Below are 19,368 nucleotides of genomic sequence, written 5' to 3'. Positions count from 1 at the left end.
TTCATCGTATCTAAAACTTATGATTTTATTCATTATTCCTTGAGTTAACAAAATTAAAAAATATATAATAAATAATTACACCACGTCTTCCCCGTTGGCTAAAATCCCCCTCAAATTCCTCAACTCGTCATTTACACATTGCATCAGCAACTCTGCCTTTTCATGGGTGGGGATGAGCTTCCTGTCGATCGTCGCAGTGATCCGCATGCCACCGTTGTAGCTGAGAAAACCTACCCCCATGCCGGCCGTCCCCTTCATTTGTGGCACCCAGAAGGACACATCCTCCAAGTGATACCGTTCAAAGGAAAGGACAGCGAAATTTGGTCCAGGGAAGTTGGACAAGATCATGGTCGTCATCCAGTTGGTTGCCCAAAACTGGTTGATCCAACTCGGCGGAGCGAGGAGCATGGGGACCGTGCCAAAGTTGGTGAACAGAATGGGCGACGTCTTGAGGAGCTGGACAGATTTGTTGGACACTTTGAGACGCTTCTGCACAGCGTTGTATCCCACAGGGACCACGAGGAAGCCGAGCGTCCTAAGATTTAAAGTGGACAGGATTTAGTAAAATTTTATGCAAAAAATAACTTAGGGTACAAAATTAATAAAAAACGGATTGTTTTACAAACCAAATTCCTAATAAGGATTGAAATTATTTTGACCATATTCGTAAAAATAATAATTGTGATATGTAAATATTTTCGGAAAATTTTCGAAATACTGAGCGTACTCTCTAGAACATCTTATTTTGTATCGCACCATGTAGCAAAAAGTCAAGCAAAGGGGTTCGCAAAATATGACTCCACAAATCTAGCCAATCTCGCAAATCTATTAAAAACGCTTAAATCTTAATATTGTTTCCATGAATTTCTCTTGCTGGTGATGACGAGGATAAGTCTGCGAAATAATCTTGAAAAATAAGAAAATGTCCAATTGCTGGGTAAATCTGCGGAAAAAAACTCCCATGATTTTCCAGCGTTTTGCAAAATCTACCAAATTTCGCAAAGCAAAGCTCGCAAGTTCATGATTTAGGACTGCTATGCGCAATTTGCGAGATATGCGAAGGTTGACGTGAGTTAGCTCACTATGTTTATCAATTAATATTTATGGTATTAGCAAATGCATATTTTTAGCCCAGATACCCGAGTAATTTCAATTTCTCCTCCGACTCACCAGTGATTCACTAATCCATTCATGGGATGCTTTTTCCACGGCATGGGTGCAAATGCTCGCATAATTTTTGGCGTCTTCTCCTCCTGGCCCGTCTTTTTAAGGAAGGATTTAATCCCTGTGCCAAATCCGGTCAGCAAGACGGCCGTCATTGTGACCTTTTGCGCCTTGCTGATTTCTTTGAGACCCGTCATGGACACCTTTTCTGACCGGATCGTCACCCAGTCATGCGTCAACTTTGACTCTCTCCTGACATGCCAAAAATTACGATCCACGTCCATCACGAATTGTTTTAAGTGGTAGTACGGAGACAGAATTATGATTCCGAGGTAGACCATAATTTTCTTAAACAAGGATAATTGTCGGACTGGTGGGGGTGGAATTTTGGACATGTCTTCGTCACTAAAATTGGTCAAGATAAGTTTGAGCAGAGAGTAGCCGTCCTAATAATGCAAAAAAAATATTTAGTAAAATAGGATACACATTTACTCATCAAAATTAAGGTTGGCTAAAAAATTTGCAAAATTTTGCAATTCAGTGACCCAATATTTACTGGATTACCATACAATCTTAACTGAAAAAGACCTCACCGAAAGCGAGTGATGCACTCTAAACACGAATAAAAACTTTTCCTTTTCATCCTCCCCACCAACGGGGGTCGTGGGGACGAAATCGCCATGAACTTTGGCCACCGTGGGGACGAACTTTCTCACAATGAGGATTTCCCAAGGGGACATCCCCCTCTTGAACGGTCGTGTACTTATGGGGCCCATAATTCGGCAGAAATCCTCCTCCGTCACAACACTCGTACTACTTTTGTCCTCATTAACATTATTTTTATAATCGACTTGATTATTATTATTTTTGAAATTGTCCTCATTATTATTATTATTGCCGTCGTCTTCGCTGATCACTCCGACCTCCTGCCCTTTGAGGTGCGCCTCCGTCTCCTCGCAAAACCGGATGTGCTCCTCCAGCACGAAATTTTCTTCCTTTTTCCAAAAAGCGTGTCCCATCCAGGCCTCGTAATAATGCGTGAACTTTTCGTAAATATAGTCATCACCACGTTTCCCATTTCGCACGATGCCTTCATCACTGTACTTGACGTTGAGCACTTTTGTTTGGAAAATGTGCCTCAAATGGGCCAAATCTGGCTTTCCACGGTACGTCAGCATAATGTTGATGACACAGTGACACCTTTTTTGAAAATAGTCCAACCCCACGATCCCATCGCGGGTGTTGACCATGCGGATAAAGTCGGGTCGGAAGTGGGGGGCGAGGTGGCGGATTATGTAGCGATACAGGTACAGGGGGGACATGAGGAGGAGGAACGTGGGGATGAGGAGGAGCCCATAGGTGAAAAATGTCAACAGGATGAAGACCGTTTTCACCATTTTGGAGAAAACTTTTCGGTGGAGGAGGTGTAAAAATGAGGAGAATTGGAATCCCATTTTTGGAAATTTATCTTGGAAAATGTTAAGAAATCATGGAACACTTAGGATATTTACCCCGAACTTGAATATGTGGGAGGGTCGTGTTACATTATCACATAGCAGAGGCTAAAGTATGACTGGATTGGGTGGACGGCACGTCAGTAATATTTAGTACCCCAGGGGACAAAAGGGGAGAATGAGCTTACGTCGCACGAAATATTTCCCAATTTAATCTTGGCATTCATACGAAAATGTGCAACGTTTCGACATCATAATCTTCGTCCTGCCCTTTGCACAAGTTCAGGTCAATGATGCAAGTTGAGTGTCTCTGACATTTAGGTAAATAGGTACGCGGCTAGAATATTGGAAAGGGATACGTATGATAAATTGATAGCAGTATGAACAGAAGGGATAAAAATCCAAAGCTGCAAAAAGTTGTAGGAAACTAATTACTGGTGTAGCAAGTGGTCAAGTATGTAGTAGAAAATACAGTGGTGGTGGTGGTGGCGTCAAGCTATTAAATAAGTTCATACGTAATGCAGCCAAATGTCTAATCAAGCATTGAATGTTAAGTACAAATTGCAAAATTTACTTATAATCGTCGCCGTCATCTTTCAGCTTAATAGTTACATTATTAACCTGCTTAGAAAAGATCAGCCAATAATTTATATACTATTTTGTTGAGACAAATCTATGGTGGGATGACCTGTTTTATTTACTGCATGTAATGGGTGGGATTGAATGAAAGGGCAAGTGCAGTGCAGCAAGGATTGTCAGTTAGTAAATAAAGTGTGTGTATGTAAATATGTACGAAATTGATATTTATGTCATCTCAGAGATGCATACAAGTTTAATGTTATCGTGACATCAAGCCTGCATTTTGGTGTGATATTGTTTGGTGTCACTTCAGATCATAGGTACATATGTACATATACAAAATCTGAATCAATCATGCAAAATTTTCTGAGGAGTTGGATGATACGATTAGGTTTGTTTTTGCAAATATGTAATTAGGGCATCCAGAATCGGAAAATTCTGAAAAACCGGTTTTCGATTTTTCCGATTTTGCCAAACTTTCGTAAAACCGGTTTTCGATTTTTCCGGTTTTTCAAATTTTCGTAAAATCGATTTTCGATTTTATCCAAAACCGGTTTTAAACCGGTTTTCTAACAAAATTCGAAAATTTGATAATTATAAAGCGGTAAAATTTGAAGTTGAACACACATAGGGCATTAATTTGAAAAAAAAAATATTTCAGAATAATTTATTTTTGGACGAAAAACAAGAAATGACAAATATTTAGTGGTTCTAAAACAATTTTTATCAAAAATCGAAAATCGGTTTTCGGGTGTGATAAAACCGGTTTTTTACAAAACCGTTTTTCAGGAAAATTATAAAACCGGTTTTCGGGTAAATCGAAAACCGGTTTTTAACCGGTTTTACAAAATCGGAAAAACCGATTTTGGATGGCCTATATGTAATGTGCATAATGTGTGCGAGACAAAGTAAAAAAAAATTGACCAGTATGTACATATTTTGCAATTACACCTGTACAACCTCACATAAATACATACATGAAGCATTTATGTATGTAAGTAATGCTAACTTGTGTAGACCATGGGATTATGTATGCAAATTATGATGTATTAAGTATTTTTATTATGTGTGTACATCCAGCATAATAATATTATTTTAGTTGGAAACTGCACTACAGATTTGTAGTGATAAAAATTAACTAAATATAAGTACGTATGTATTGGTTCTGATTTTGTTAAGATAATTCAATTCCCCTCCTTTTACAGCATCATTTACTGAAAATACGCATACTTATAGTACTGCCTATTATATTTACTGCATGAAATCATACATATTCACTTAATACGGAAACACGCACATACATATATTCATAAAGATGTCAAACATAACATAATTTTGTATCTGGTTTATTTTATTAATTCCTGGAATGAATTGCCATACATATACCACGCTATGAAATCGTACATACTTCACCAAAAAGTGCTGTAAATCTAATAAGTAATCTAAATTATCATCACTATTGACATTATCACATTCTAATCTATGAAGCCGATCGTGTTAAATAATTCGCACCGCTTTATTTTATTGTTTAATAAAACAATTCACAATTAGACCATAGAGAAAATAGCACTTGATCAGATTAAGTCACTATGCAGACAGAGTTGATATCCCGAATCTAAATTGATTAATTGGTTCATCATTATGTAACCAGGTGCCATTACATTAGTAGGTACGTGAGCAGATATTCATGTTGAACTATTAACCTACCAGTCAGTGGCTGCGGACGTCGTGGGGGCAAATATTGTAGGATTGGGGGAGAGAGGGATTTACTAACCATAGGGACATTGTCCCTCTGTCCCCAGGCTTCCGCTGCCATTGTTACCAGTCATTACTGTTAGAGATTCTTAGAAAAGTAATATGCCTGCATATCAATCACCAAACCAATGTTAATCCTATTCACCATTGTAAATATTGGTATGTTGACAGACACTTATGTTCTAGGGGTTTGCCACAATGCGTACATAAATGCGGACTAGCCAACTGCATTTTATAAACGCGTATCTAAATGTATGTAAAAGTGATACATACATAAAAGTGTGTATGTATTTAAAGGCTTTACAAATATAACAAAGAATGCCTTTATGGAGAGGTAGATATGTAAATTAATAGATAAACCCCAGTCCTGTTCCAGCAGTCATTCCATGAATACATACTCAAAATCTACAAAGGGTTATAATCATTTCAAACTAAGGCCACGTTTTACACAAAATTCACTTCATTTCCAGCCATGACCTCGCCTAAAGTGCAACATTTCATTTATTTTGTTCGCCAGTAAGTCGTCAATTTCCTGTACTCAATAATTGTTTGTTTATATGAGCATACCTAAATGTATGAATTATGAATTATTCTATCTCATGAAATACATTCCTATTCACTAAATTAGTGCTGAATGCGGTGGAAATACTGACGAAAAATTTCCCAAGGAGACTGATGGATTGACGGAGACTGGAAGGGATCAAGTTAGTCGCACACATCTACATATTTAAATTTCAACCCTGTAGAAATATACATACATGTATTTACATAATTAATTTTTTTAAATATGCAAGGCGAAACTTTTAGCCGATGTTCTTCCCGATTTTACCCACGTTTACGCTAGCAGCTACCAGAGAGCTGTCGAAACCGCGGAGAGAATCTTGACCGTGCATAAAGGTCGAGGCAGCTGCACTCCGGGGCTGAAGGTCAAGGTCGAGGCGCGCCTTAAAGAACGCGTAGGTTTCTCGTTTAACCACCTTTAATTTAATTATTTAACAAATTGATAAGACACAATTTGCTTCACAGGACTGTGGGGACCTGACCGCGTTCCGTTGGGACAGTACAATTTGGCAAGAAAAGTTTAAAGAGTTGGCAACTGGAAAGAAATTTTATCAGTTAGAATTTCCTGGAAGTAGCGAAACTTCAGCAGATTTCCAAGCCAAGCAGAAGAACTTTATTAAGGTTGGCTTTGATAACTGCATGTCAACAAATGCTTAAAATCATGGTGACCAGGGTATTCCGACCTGGGTTTTAATGGGTTGGGTTTTATTGGGTTTTAATGGGTTTTAATGGGTTGTAAATGAATAAAACCCACTGGGTTTTACCATGTTAAGTGGGTTTTATTAGGGTTTTAATGGGTTTTATTGGGTTTTAATTGAGTTTTACCTTCAAACTACAGAGGGTTGGGCAAGAAGAAGGAGCCACTTTGCCTGAATTTATTGCGGCCTCATTTTTCGTTTGTTAAGTTTGGTAATTGGTTCAATGTGAGGCCCTTTAGTTTATCTAACGAGGCTCAGTCGCTTTTTCCAACCAGTCATGACCTTTGACACCATTTTCAGAGTGATTCTGCACCACTCGTCCTGAACACTTTTCCAAAGTCCATCAAAACGTACGCGTTTTCCTTTCTAGAAGGCTGTGTTTTAAGTACCCAAATCAAAAAAAAAACATCGGATTGATATCAGAGGAACTAACGAGAGTTTCTGTAGTAGGAATAATTGTTATACCCAAACTTTTTTAAAAATCCTTCGCGTAGGCTGCTATTTTGTGAGAAATAAGTTGGGTTGAGAGCATGATCTCGGGATTTCCTACGAGTCACTTGCTGTAGGTCATTGTGAATGACTCTAGAAATGTTCTCCTACTAACGTTTAACATTTTCGCCATGCAACTTTTAGTTGGTGGATTTACCGTTTTGGCAAAAAAATTGATTTTCCGTATAAACTTTTTGGTTCAAGCGGATCTTGGGTATCCTTTCCGTGGGGGTGGAGCTCTAACCGCTTTTTCCCTCCGCTTGATTCCAACGTTTTTAAGTACATTATAAACGTACTTTCGACCCACAATAAATCCATTTGCAGCAAGTTTTCTAACTATCGCTCTCTGGCTCAATATGTCTTTGGAAAACACTTTTATGGGTGCCTCGCAATCTGGTGGGTCCTGTAGGGGCATTTTTAACCGTAGGGAAAATCTGAATAGTGCTAAATTTTCGTTAACTATCTGGGTATGACATATGCAAATTTTGAAAATGCCGCGACTGTGCATCACACGCCACCCCAAAAATTAGAGTGGCTCCTTCTTCTTGCCCAACCCTCTGTACATTCTAAAAGTTAAATACATCTCCTATACGTTAGAAGACGTTATTTCAATTCATTCTAAAGCAGATTATTTCATTACTATTCTAAGATATGAAAATTCGGAACCAATCAACATTTGACTCCATCCTATAGCATCACAGATTTCAAGTGTTATAAAGCAAAAATAATTTCGGAATAGATACAAATTCCGAATTATTTATGTTAAATTATTACTTAAAACTAATAAAACCCAATAAAACCCATTTAAACCCAATAAAACCCATTAAAACCCAAATAAAACCCAATTAACATGGTAAAACCCATTAAAACCCATGGGTTTTATAATTTTTGATTAAAACCCAGGGTTTTTCCGAACCCTGATGGTGACAGAACTGAAATTCTGTCTGATTTTGCATTATTTTGCATTAACTTAAAGTTATTCATATAATTTTCGTAAATTATGAAATCTATTTTTCCAGGAAATGATTGACACCCTTCGAAAAGATTCGGTGGCGAAAAAATCGTCCTCAATTCTACTCGTCAGCCACGCCATGTACTTGAAGTGTATCATGGATTCAATGATGGATGGAAAATTCTCCGACTTTTTGACATTGTCTCATCCACCGATAACCGACTTTCCATGGGCGACGAAAAACACAACCTGCACGAAGGTGGGGGTTGAATTCAATTTGCAAGATGGTAAAAAGGCAGTGGTGACAGTGCTTGAAACAAATTCAACGAAACATTTAGACATTGAGAAATAAATTTGAAAATATTTTCAAAATTTTGGACCAGTATTTGCAAATTTTAATATAACTCGTAATTAAAGTAAATGAATAACTAGAATGAATGAGCATTATTTATTAACGAGTAATTATGACATATTCACTAAAAATCTGAACGCTTATCCTGAATATTTCCATTCGGCAGGCTACGTTCCGGGTAGAATTGTCCATACCAACGACGGAACAGGGGGATAAATTTGTCCTCTCGGGCGAGGCGTGGCTTGTTCAGAAATTGTTTCCGATTCCAAACCGATATATCTGCTGCAATCTGTTCATTTGGTCAAAAAATTCTTAATTACATAAGAGTTGCAAGTATTTTCAACTTGGAGTTTTAGCAATTATAGGATTTGGGGCAAAATTAGTACATACATATTTCAATATCGCACCCACCTGATTTTTGTCCAGGTAAAGAAGCAACTTTCCAAGAGGACGTAGGAAAATGTTGGAAACATAAAACTGGTGGCGAATTAGACATAAAAGCGGTTCTATCGGCGTCGTCGCCTGAATCATGACACCCGAACCGAACATTGTGTCAAAGTTGAATTGGACAATTCCTGGCCCTATCTTTAGAAAATTAACATATTTATCAAGCCTTTCAAAATTTTTTTATCATAATATTTTATCTTGCTTACAATATACATGGTTAAATCTGTTCGGAAAAATTTCCACCTGTTAAAAAAGCAAATATCCGTGCCCACTTTTGCAACGGCTACGTGACCACCCATCGTTTCTTTGTCTGCCTGTGACCATTCAGCTTCGTAAATAGTTTTTAAAATGTTCCACCCTCCGAGAGAAAATGAATAGCCATGAAGTGGGTCGAGATGTGCAATGTCCGCACCATTCTCAATAATTTCCTGGATTTGAAAAATAAGTTACCACGGAAGTGTTATGTTTTGTGTGTATTTGAAAGTAATGTTGCAATTCGTGCATTTCAGTTTTTTAGGCGTATTCAAACCAAGGGAAAGTGCAAAAGGGAAATTAATAATAATTTCTGAAATTGCAAGGATTTTCAATATTTCTGGAATACATAGTTCCTGAAATTATTGACAATCGCTCTGATGTACATATTTGCGAAATGACTTTTGAGCGATGCGATTTATTGCAAATATTTGTAATTGGCAAAAGTACCACGTGCACTTCGTACACTATGTACATACATATGTAGGAGCACATCCATTTGATAGATTCTCATAAAAATTTCTCATCTTAATAAATATGCCTACCTGTATATGACATGCAATCTCAAACTCCGTCTTCCCACAGGATTTCCATCTCTTATTTTGTATGTATGGCACGATATCGATACTCCAAGATGATTTCTTCTCATCTGAGTCATGCCAAATGTAAATGTTTCCATTGGCTTCCATACTTTCCCACATTTTTAAATGGATGGAAACTGAAATCGAGTTTGGATAGGAAAACTTTGCAAAAATTTATTTGATAACTTGTATTTGCATGATATCCTTACATGCCCCCTTCCTTTCTGCGTACGGAATTTCTACTAATTTCCCATCCCCTCCACGATACCTCCAGTGATGGAAGGGACACTGAATACAGTCCCCTCGCACGGTGCCACCCACGCCTAAATGAGCCCCATTGTGCGGACAGTAAGCGTCTGCAACGTGCACCTGATCAGACTCCATTCCACGCCAGGCGACCAGATTCTCTCCTGAAGAAAAGTGTATTAGGACACTATGAAGCAATTCACTCACAGCTTTTAAACCCAGTCAATTTTGGTTTAAAAACATTCAAATTAAACGTAAAATTGTCCATTTCGGGGACATTTTTTAGTTTTAAATGTGTACCAGGTTAAAAAAAATTGCACACTTTACTGGTAACTGGGCTACAAAAATCCAAGTTATAATATTAAATAAACACCGATTATTTTTTAACGAAAAGTGTGTTTTTTGTGTGGACATCGAAAGAAGTATTCTTAACCATCTTGTAATGCACATACAACAAATGACCTCACCCAAGACATTGATTTCCTTCACTTCTCCGCTTTTTAACGAGTCGGAATCCAATATTGAAAACCAACCGGTTGGATAATGTGGAGGAATATTTCCAATTTTTCTCCTCTTCATTAGCTGGTTAATCTTATATGTTTTGTAGGAATTGGATGATTTATTGGCATCCTTAGTCAGTCCATTTTTATCAAGATGTTCAAATCCGTGAGCAGCAAAGTCCTATGAATAAAGTTTACCTTAAGGGTTACAATTTTACCGATTTTGAACTTAAATACCTCAGCGAAGTTGTAATCCTTCATGAAAATCCAGTAGAAAATGTAACCGATGGCTGCCGATAAGCATACGGTTGGGACTAGATTTTGAAGTAGGATAATATTTTCGAAAAAATTATATATAAAGTCCATGAAAATGTGAAATAAGTCTTGATCCATTTTGTAAGGTTTTTGTTTGAGGAGTTTGTTTGGTTTTCGCTAATAGAAAGATTAATGATGTGCTTGTTGGCTAGACAAATATTTCTCATAATTATTTATACGATTTGGAGGAAAATGTTGAAATTTTCTCACAAGGTGGTAGATACGAGTTTCTGATATAAGGAGTATGACTCATTATTTAGGATATATGCATGTTAGTATTATATGGCATTTACTGATACATTCACAGCCTGCATGCTGCAGGTATCATCAACGTGTCATTGTAGTTACAAAATAAGTCGTAAAATTATATGTGATAAATCCAGGGCGCGATATCATCACTGCGTACGTGCATATTCTCTAACTTCACTGGAAGCATTTCTCAAATTAGAATTGCAATGGCCGCAATGTGTAGCACAAACAATGTGAAACCTCAATAACTAGTTTAATAACTAAATAGTTTTAGTGGGAAACATAAATAACCTGGGAATAGAATTACTTCACCGAGTAAAAAACGAAACGAAAGTTCTGCCAAGGACTTACAGATTATTTATGAATGAAATCTGTGGTGTTCTCGTGGAGCAAATACTGCACGCATACATAAGTACATATGAAACATGAATTTGTCGTGATAAGTGGTGGGTAAAGATGTTGTATTTTCGTCAAGGGCCATACCACGTTGAATGCACCAGTTCTCGTCCGATCACTGAAGTTAAGCAACGTCGGGCCCGGTTAGTACTTGGATGGGTGACCGCTTGGGAATCCCGGGTGCCCTTGGCGTCTACTTTTTTGCTCAATTTTACATTGGTGTTACTGGGATTCAAAATATATAACATTCTGAAATCATTTAACTTTCGGCTTAACTAAAAGTTGACAAAATTTCGGGTGCCCTTGGCGTCTACTTTTTTGCAGATTTTTATACGCATATTTCTTAATCCGATTACACATACAGACACATAATACAGAATAAGTACCTATATTGCAGTATGTATTTTTTGTGCAGGGGTGTAATTTTTTTAAAGAAATTCATCCTTCGAAACCTTTATTCCGGTAGTGACAAATATCGCATTATAAAATTAATTTGTATGCATGCATACTATTTCTATCCCCTACGAGTGTCACTCATATATTCAGAGTATGTACATGAGTAAACAAATTGGAAAAACTTAAAGGGTAAATGTTGGCGTCGTCCATCATTTAGCATTTATTATCTACGCAGCGCACCAACACAGTCCTCCAGAAATATAGCACCAATTCGACCAGTTTGGACACCAGCAATTTGGACACTGCAAGAAAATTAGTCACTATGATCAATCACAAATTATTAATAATTTATATAACTATGCTCACGTTGAGGGGACAGCACCAGTCAGCGACCTCCTCGGTTATCGTGGCGTTTGTAAATCCACCTTTGGCCACGACCTCTGCGGTTGGAAGTGCCTTCCCAGCGAGCACGGACGCCACAAAGATCAAGACCACGAAAGCAATGATACTAAGGGAATAGAGCAATTTTCATAAGTTTTAATAAAATGAGAACTATCTAAATACTTATTAAAACGAAAATATGTAATATGGAAGCTTACGATTTTGAAGACATTTTATTTTTCTGGGATTTTATTTTGTTTATGTAGTATTTGCGTTAGTTCCGTAATGACTTCGGTTTTTGTAGTTTTTGGCTTTGTATTAAATACTTTGTGGCAGGATTGAAACTGATGCAGATTGATCACAATGCCCTACTTTTTATACCCGATTTGTTTACAATATTGCAACTATTATTACATAGGTGTTGTGCGAATGTGATCATTTCATTTCAGAGAAATCACTATTTGATTAATAAATCCACTTGAAAATGTTGTCCCACAAAAATACACTGCGTATACCTTGGTAGTTTCGGATGTTTTCAGTCAAAACATCCGACGTGTGAACGCTTTTCGCGTCACGGTGGCAGTTCGATATTTAAGAGCTTCACGTGTAAAGGATAACACGTTATCAGTTTTCTATTTTAAATGCATACGTTTATAAGCAACACGTTGTTAATTGTTGTTTCCTAGATAAAGCAACTTGTATTCAGTAATTTGTTTGGAGACAGACTTATTAAGTAGGTACTACTTATGTGGACATCCCTCTCGTGGACTGACGTATGTATATGAAACGTTAAATTAATTCTAATCGCAAAAAATCAAATCTAGTTTATTTAATCCAATCGTCACATATTTTCTCAATTTCATAGTTATTTTTACTTCCGTAAATCCTGGAATTATTGATTAATTTTAGACAATTTTGTGACAATTATTTGCGACACTATCCAAGAAGAAAAATAAATATAAATAAACTATACAATGGAAATTATTGATCCTCTAGTGACACCTGGACATATAAGATAAACATTTAGGAATCATTTATTCATAAGAGGCACTAAATATACTTTACCTACAAATGTACAAATGTAAATACCGTAAAGACTCTATTTATAGCCGGGTCTTGAGCCCAAGTTTGAAAAATTTAATAACCTTGCCCCTAATCATGGCATTACTTTAGTGTCCGTTTTTAGATGGTTCAAGTTATGCATAACCGAAAAATAATTTACCCGGGTCTCTAGTTTTACCCGGTTTGAAATTGTGTTCAGATTTGTGCCATCCTTAGACCCGGCTATAAATAGAGTCTTTACGGTATGTACTATACATATGTCTACCAACAAAAACCCCGTTATGAATGAAGCAACGAAGCGTTTTAATTTAAAATAATATTCGTAGTTAACTTTGCAGACAACTTGCATTTGTTTGAAAGTTTAGCCATGGATTTATATAAATATGTAAGTACATATATACTTATGTATTCTAACGATAACCTATAAAACCATTAGATACAGACAAGAAACTTTGGTAACTTGTTTTCCGTCTGAATGAGCAAAGCGTTTAAAATTTTCGAGAGATTTAAAATTTAAATTATATTATTTCCTGTTAACTAAAAACACAAACAAGTTGCGTTTCGATAAAAGTTCGGTAATTTTTTGTTCGTTAATTAAGATAAGTTTTAAAAACTTTTTCAGCCACAGGATATCCAGTCAATTTTCTCCAACATGCTTTAATTTTCTCGTATAAGCGGAATTAAATTTGATATAATTTGTTATTTCATAAAGTTTTATATACATAAGTACATTTACATGTATGTAACTTCCGACAATTTCAGCAGTTGGCAGTAGGAATACTCATGTGTCTCATATTAATTATTAATTTTAGTCCGTATTGTGCCTCTCAAAACCCTTGCATTTGTTTTTCGACATTATTTCATATTAATTTTTAGCAGCCATGGACCTACGTGTAATTCGACATTGTGTCACATTGTTGACACTTTATTGTGTTGCATGCGAAACAAAGGATACAATCCAAATATTCAAATTGTTGAAAGGAGTTGAGAACTGTGACGTTCAAATTGTTCATGGCGATCTTGAATCTGCTAACATCCAGCCATTTCCAAACTTATTACTCCCAACGTCTTTAATTTTTGCGTCTAATTTTCTGATACATCGTATCTGGGTTGGTTTCCAAGATTGGGACAAATTTGCAATCGATATTTCGAAAACACGAGTTTCTCATTGTCAATTAAGCGTATTATTTTCCTCCAAATTTCTCGAGGATGGCAAAGAAACAAAATTTAGCCATTGGACAAGGTTTGGAACAGATAGGCATTTCCGGTTTGGAAAATATGGGGAAGAATGGTCCACCTCGACAAGCAATACGTACGTCGTACTGGTGACAAACTACGATAAGAAAGAATTTGCGAAAGTTTCCATTAATAAATACCTCTCTATATCCTCTATCGAAAATTTCGGAATTGTGTTCAATCAAAGAATGAACAGTTTATTAGAGTTATGCGTCCTAAGAAGTGGAGTAATGCCGGAAATGCAAAATTTTAACTGTGTGACAAACATGCAGTCAAATTTCCTAGAAAAATTTCATGCCATGCAGACTAAACTACAAAACTGGGAATTGACTCTGTTAGAAAACACGGATATCAACATGCCCAAAGGATACAAACGCGGCGATATCGTTGAATTAATAAAATATCCTGAATTCATCAATCCTTTTGATCGTAGCAATATCAACACGTCAGTACATCATCATATTGCGCAATCAGTATTTCGAAAAAGTAATTCGACCCTGTCATTTTGTCGAAGCTGTTCATTAATGTATCATGGAGAAATAAAGTTGGATGTTCTGGAAAGCATTCATTCGTCCCCTACTAAAATCCAAGTTACAGTTGGATTTATTGGTTATCAGTTTTCATCTTGCTACTCCGAGAAGGAAATTACTTTCAGATTTTACATTGCCCCATTTCAGCGGGAAGTTTGGTATGCAATACTGTTTGGCGGGGTAATGGTATACTTGGTAATGGTTCTGATTGTCCGTTTTGTTACAAAAGCACCAGAAGACTTTTCAATATGGATGACTGTTTTAGCCGTAATGTTCGAAAAATGGGGCACAATTCCGGGCCAAGTTGAAAAACCTGATTATACTCGATATCTGCTGATAGGATGGACATTAGCTTGTTTGGTTTTAATAAATTTATACAATGGTCTGATGATATCCGAATTGAATTCACCGATGGCGAGAAACGGACCGGAAATATTTTCCGATTTGGTTTGCAGTTTAGAAGATGCACAACTATTTCATAGCGAAAGATTCAAAAACCCTGGTGAAAGAGTTTTTTCCAAAATGAATGAAACACTTCGCTACTTGGACGAATTCAGGGTGAAATTACAGTACAACAACTTGGAACTTGCAGTCCCCCCAGAGTTAAGCGAAATACCATTTCTCGAAGACGATTCGTGTTTTCGATTATTGTCCCCTGTTTTACAAGGACGTTTGGAAGGCAGCCTTGTTTACGACTTCGAAGACTACTTGTACTGGTGGTACTATAGTTTCAGACAAATTGAGACTTTAATCCCCCTACGTGTATCCCACAATCGAGTTCTCTTGAATTTATTTCATCCAAGGCACGCACGGCGACCGAGGTTAGAAGGTAATCCTGGCATGCAGGATGTGCAATATGCGACAGAGAAGGAGATCGTGTCATGTGGTAAGACTGTCTTTATTGGAGAATCGCCTTTAATAGTGGCAGAGATCGAGTATCTTCGAAAACGATATTTCTGGATTGACTTTCATAAAGGAAGAGATGTCCTGAATGGAGGTCTGATTGGGTGGGTGGTTGAACAAGAGGGAAGAATACCGCACATATCGAGAGGTTACTGGGCAATGATTGAGTCTGGGATTTATGACCGACTTTTAGTAGAAGTCTCAGCGAGGAAAATTATAAAAGAAAAAAGGTTTCTGGGAAACGTGACGGGTAAAAAAATCTCAAAATCGGCCATGATGAATGGGGGAATTGTGACCTTGTTTATTCTGATATTTGGCCTTAATTTAGTGGCTTTTGTATGTTTCCTTTATGAATTTCGTACTTTAGTAGGGCAGAAAATTGTAACGCAATGGGGAACTTTGCGAATTAAGTTTGTATTTAAATTAAGGACTTACATATAAATAGTTACAGTTGTTTGGGAAAATTTGAAATGGACAGTTGCATTTCACTTTTATGTACATAGGTATTAGTATATATAAGTATATATAAATATGTAAATATGTGCGTATGTAATTATTTATTTGCATAATAAATGTGTTACATAATAAATGGAGAATGAAAAAATCTTCAATTTATCACTGGAAATTTATTAGAAACTTACGGAAGCATAGATGGGAACTTTTTATGATTTTGCATTTGTTGTTATTGTTTTGAATTTTGCGTCATTTCACGTGAAGGATAAGCATGAGCAATACTTGGATAAGCCTGTCGCCAAAAAAATTATTCCAACCCGATTTCATTATCGAGGAAACAACAAGATGAATCTAGTAAACAACTCACATGGTACGCACTGGTCAACTTATCAATGCCACACACCTGTGGGCAAATATGGATAACTTGTTATCTGATTTACTTCAATCCTTACCATTGAATCGCGGACGTGACGTGAAACTCGGAAAACATCCGAAACTACGTAGTGTTTTTTATGGGTCAATACTTTCAAGTATGTTTATTAATCAGTTCAGTTAGATACTGATTTCCCTGAAATACAATTAGTCAATTTTGCATAATAATAGTTCTATGTTGTAAACAAATTGGGTATAAAAAGACAGGAATTGTGATGAGTCTGTATCAGTTTCAAGCTTACTTCAAAGTATTACAAATCTCGCAGAAAAATCAAGTTCATTGTAGAACTTTACGCAACTATTAACAGGAAAATCGTACAAAAATTAACATGTCTTCAAAATCGTAAGTTTTCAAATAATTTTTATTAAATAATGTTTTAATCTTTTATTAAAAGTTGTATTCAAGCATACATACAAAACTAATATATTTCTTATTTCTGTAGTATCATTGCTTTCGTGATCTTGATGTTTGTGGCGTCCGTGCTCGCTGGGAAGGCACTTCCAACCCCGGAGGTTGTGGCGAAAGGGGGATTTACAAATGCCACGATAACCGAGGAGATCGCTGACTGGTGCTGCCCGCTAAACGTGAGAATAGTGCACAAATTGTTGATAATTGTTGGTTGACCACTCTTAATGCATGATTGATTTTCTTGCAGTGTCCAAATTGCTTGTGTCCAAACTGGTCGAATTGGTGCTATATTTCTGGAGGACTGTGTTGGTGCGCTGCATAAAAAATTCAGAAGAATAATGAGGCCAATATCAGCACCCATACGCTTAAATTTTTCATGATTTCCATATTTGTATGATAAATATTATGTGTACATAGGTAAAATTAAGTAAGTTTAGTAGGTAGGAAAATATTTTTTTATCATGATAACTTGGAAACTTAAGAATTTTAATAAAAATCTGACAATGGGTAATAGTACACGATTGAATTTTTGACTACAAATGTTTCAATCAATATAAGCACACCTGGATAGCATTACTTATGTAAATAGGCTCTACGTTACAAGTCTGATTCCTGTCTCCAAGACTTTGTTTTACATTATCTATTGGTTCAATCATTATTATTACACCCACAGATCTTGGGTGCACATTTCTACTAATTTAAAAGTATTAATTATTATGAGGCACATTGATACGATTAGTTGCAATCTCACTTTATCCTCTGAGGCAATTTGAGACTTAGATAATTGTTTACAATATCGTTCGGCCAGAAAAAATAGTTATTGATTGTGGTATAAAGGTTCCACCAATCAGAAACCGGTCATTGTAAATCGCACATTCCATTTTGCATACGCTAAAAATAAATAGAATTTCCCATTATTAACAATAGATACTTACATCAACTAACCTTTCTGTTCAACATTACACGTGCATACATGCAGGAAATACATTTATCTAAACTGCGTATGTACCTGGATATTCTACATAAAATATCAAGTCAACACATATTTACACACATACATACGTATTATGGCGTGACCTGGCGATGGGTTTTCATGGGAATCAATCAATCTGAAATTGGAACCTGCGATGTGGATGTATTTACATATGTAGCACACCTGCCGGATATCCCACTATTTCTTTATACTGACAAACACTAGTTTGCATACCTTTATTGCAATGCAAATGTACCAAAAAATGTAAAAATATGTATTCACATATGTATTTATTTATGTGCATATTGACAATCTGCATCTTTATCCGAATTGAAGAAGCAACAAGAACCCACACATTACAAACCAATAATCTTGCATCTTCCTGACACGTGTGCATATTTCTTGGTGCTCAAGCATATGCATATTTTAATTTTATTTCAAACCCAATACATGCCTGTACATACATAAGTTTTTGTTAAATTTGAGCAAACGAGCAAAGGTTCAACGAAGGAAATACATAATGAACTAGATACACGATCAACCGAACAATAGTTAAAAATGACTGTATAAAAGAATGAATGGAGATATGACATGAAGACGTCCATTAGCCACGCGCTTTTATTTTAATGGAATTTTGGGTACCCAAATTATTAGTCCATATGTACATACCTTACACACCTTTCAGGAGGGGAGCTTGCGAGGTTGATAATAACAGATCCTGATGCCCTTTGGATATGTGGTAGGGTCCCATGAGTGTACTAGAACCCTGAAGTGGTTTAACTCCATGGCCACATTTGCGCCCGCCACACCCACTCAAAAATGCTCAAAAACCGCTTTCACTCCGGTTTTCACTCACTCAAATCCACGCCAAAAATCCAATTTTGCTCGGATTTTGAAATTTCTTTCACCATTACACTCCCAGATAGTTGCTTTCTTCAATTCGATATCAAACTCAATATTTTCGAAATTATTAGTATTTTTAAAATTTAAAATTCTGAATGAGCATTGTTGTAGTAATCCACAACGCAAATTATGCCTGCGAAATAATCATCATCAAAATTGAGTTTGACATTGGATTGAAGAAAGCAACTATCTGGGAGTGTAATGGTGAAAGAAATTTCAAAATCCGAGTAAAATTGGATTTTTGGCGTGGATTTGAATGAGTGAAACCTGGAGTGAAAGCGGTTTTTGAGCATTTTTGAGTGGGTGTGGCGGGCGCAAATGTGGCCATGGAGTCAAACCACTTCAGGGTTTTAGTACACTCATAGGACCCTACCACATATCCAAAGGGCATCAGGATCTGTTATTATCAACCTCGCAAGCTCCCCTCCTCAGTGCAACAAACTGCATTCAACTTTTCTCAAGGGGACAAAAAACTTCCTACAAATCCCACATTGCTACCAACCTTAGCATAAAACTATAAATACCTTCTTGTAATTGGAATATTTATCTAACTTTTGACGAGTTTATGTACATAAAACCAATAAAATACTTGACGACCAAACTTTTACATAATAGACGCCACCAAAACAATGCATTTCAGCCATCCCTACTTAATTTCTAATTAATTTTCAACACTTACGTATATAAATATGTAGCATTT

The 19,368-nt window shown here is 36.5% G+C and overlaps 3 protein-coding genes and 1 non-coding gene across 4 annotated transcripts; 2 read left to right on the top strand and 2 right to left on the bottom strand.

Moving 5' to 3' along the window:
• On the bottom strand, positions 1–2,744 carry LOC110857619. The gene is made up of 3 exons (XM_022106218.2): positions 1,758–2,744; positions 1,171–1,610; positions 1–535 (listed from the first exon to the last, which is right to left on the bottom strand). The coding sequence occupies exons 1-3, from the start codon at positions 2,616–2,618 to the stop codon at positions 76–78; spliced, it is 1,761 nt and encodes a 586-aa protein (XP_021961910.2). The 5' UTR covers positions 2,619–2,744; the 3' UTR covers positions 1–75.
• A 2,563-nt stretch (positions 2,745–5,307) lies between these two features.
• On the top strand, positions 5,308–8,090 carry LOC110857686 (probable phosphoglycerate mutase GpmB). Its single transcript, XM_022106293.2, has 5 exons — positions 5,308–5,468; positions 5,581–5,656; positions 5,747–5,908; positions 5,979–6,134; positions 7,720–8,090. Exons 1-5 carry the CDS (start codon positions 5,425–5,427, stop codon positions 8,002–8,004), a joined length of 723 nt encoding a protein of 240 aa, XP_021961985.1. The 5' UTR covers positions 5,308–5,424; the 3' UTR covers positions 8,005–8,090.
• Positions 8,078–10,550, bottom strand: LOC110857831 (cholesterol 7-desaturase). Its single transcript, XM_022106441.2, has 7 exons — positions 10,268–10,550; positions 9,998–10,211; positions 9,494–9,694; positions 9,249–9,421; positions 8,658–8,879; positions 8,416–8,589; positions 8,078–8,293 (listed from the first exon to the last, which is right to left on the bottom strand). Exons 1-7 carry the CDS (start codon positions 10,421–10,423, stop codon positions 8,129–8,131), a joined length of 1,305 nt encoding a protein of 434 aa, XP_021962133.2. The 5' UTR covers positions 10,424–10,550; the 3' UTR covers positions 8,078–8,128.
• Positions 10,551–11,063: 513 nt separating this feature from the next.
• Positions 11,064–11,182, top strand: LOC118438353. Its single transcript, XR_004836704.1, has one exon. It is a non-coding gene; the product is annotated as a 5S ribosomal RNA (ribosomal RNA).
• Positions 11,183–19,368: the final 8,186 nt, after the last annotated feature.

Source organism: Folsomia candida, unplaced genomic scaffold, assembly GCF_002217175.1.
Source record: "Folsomia candida strain VU population unplaced genomic scaffold, ASM221717v1 Fcan01_Sc019, whole genome shotgun sequence".
Lineage (NCBI taxonomy): Eukaryota > Metazoa > Arthropoda > Collembola > Entomobryomorpha > Isotomidae > Folsomia > Folsomia candida.
This window is presented reverse-complemented; position numbering and strand designations above follow the sequence as displayed.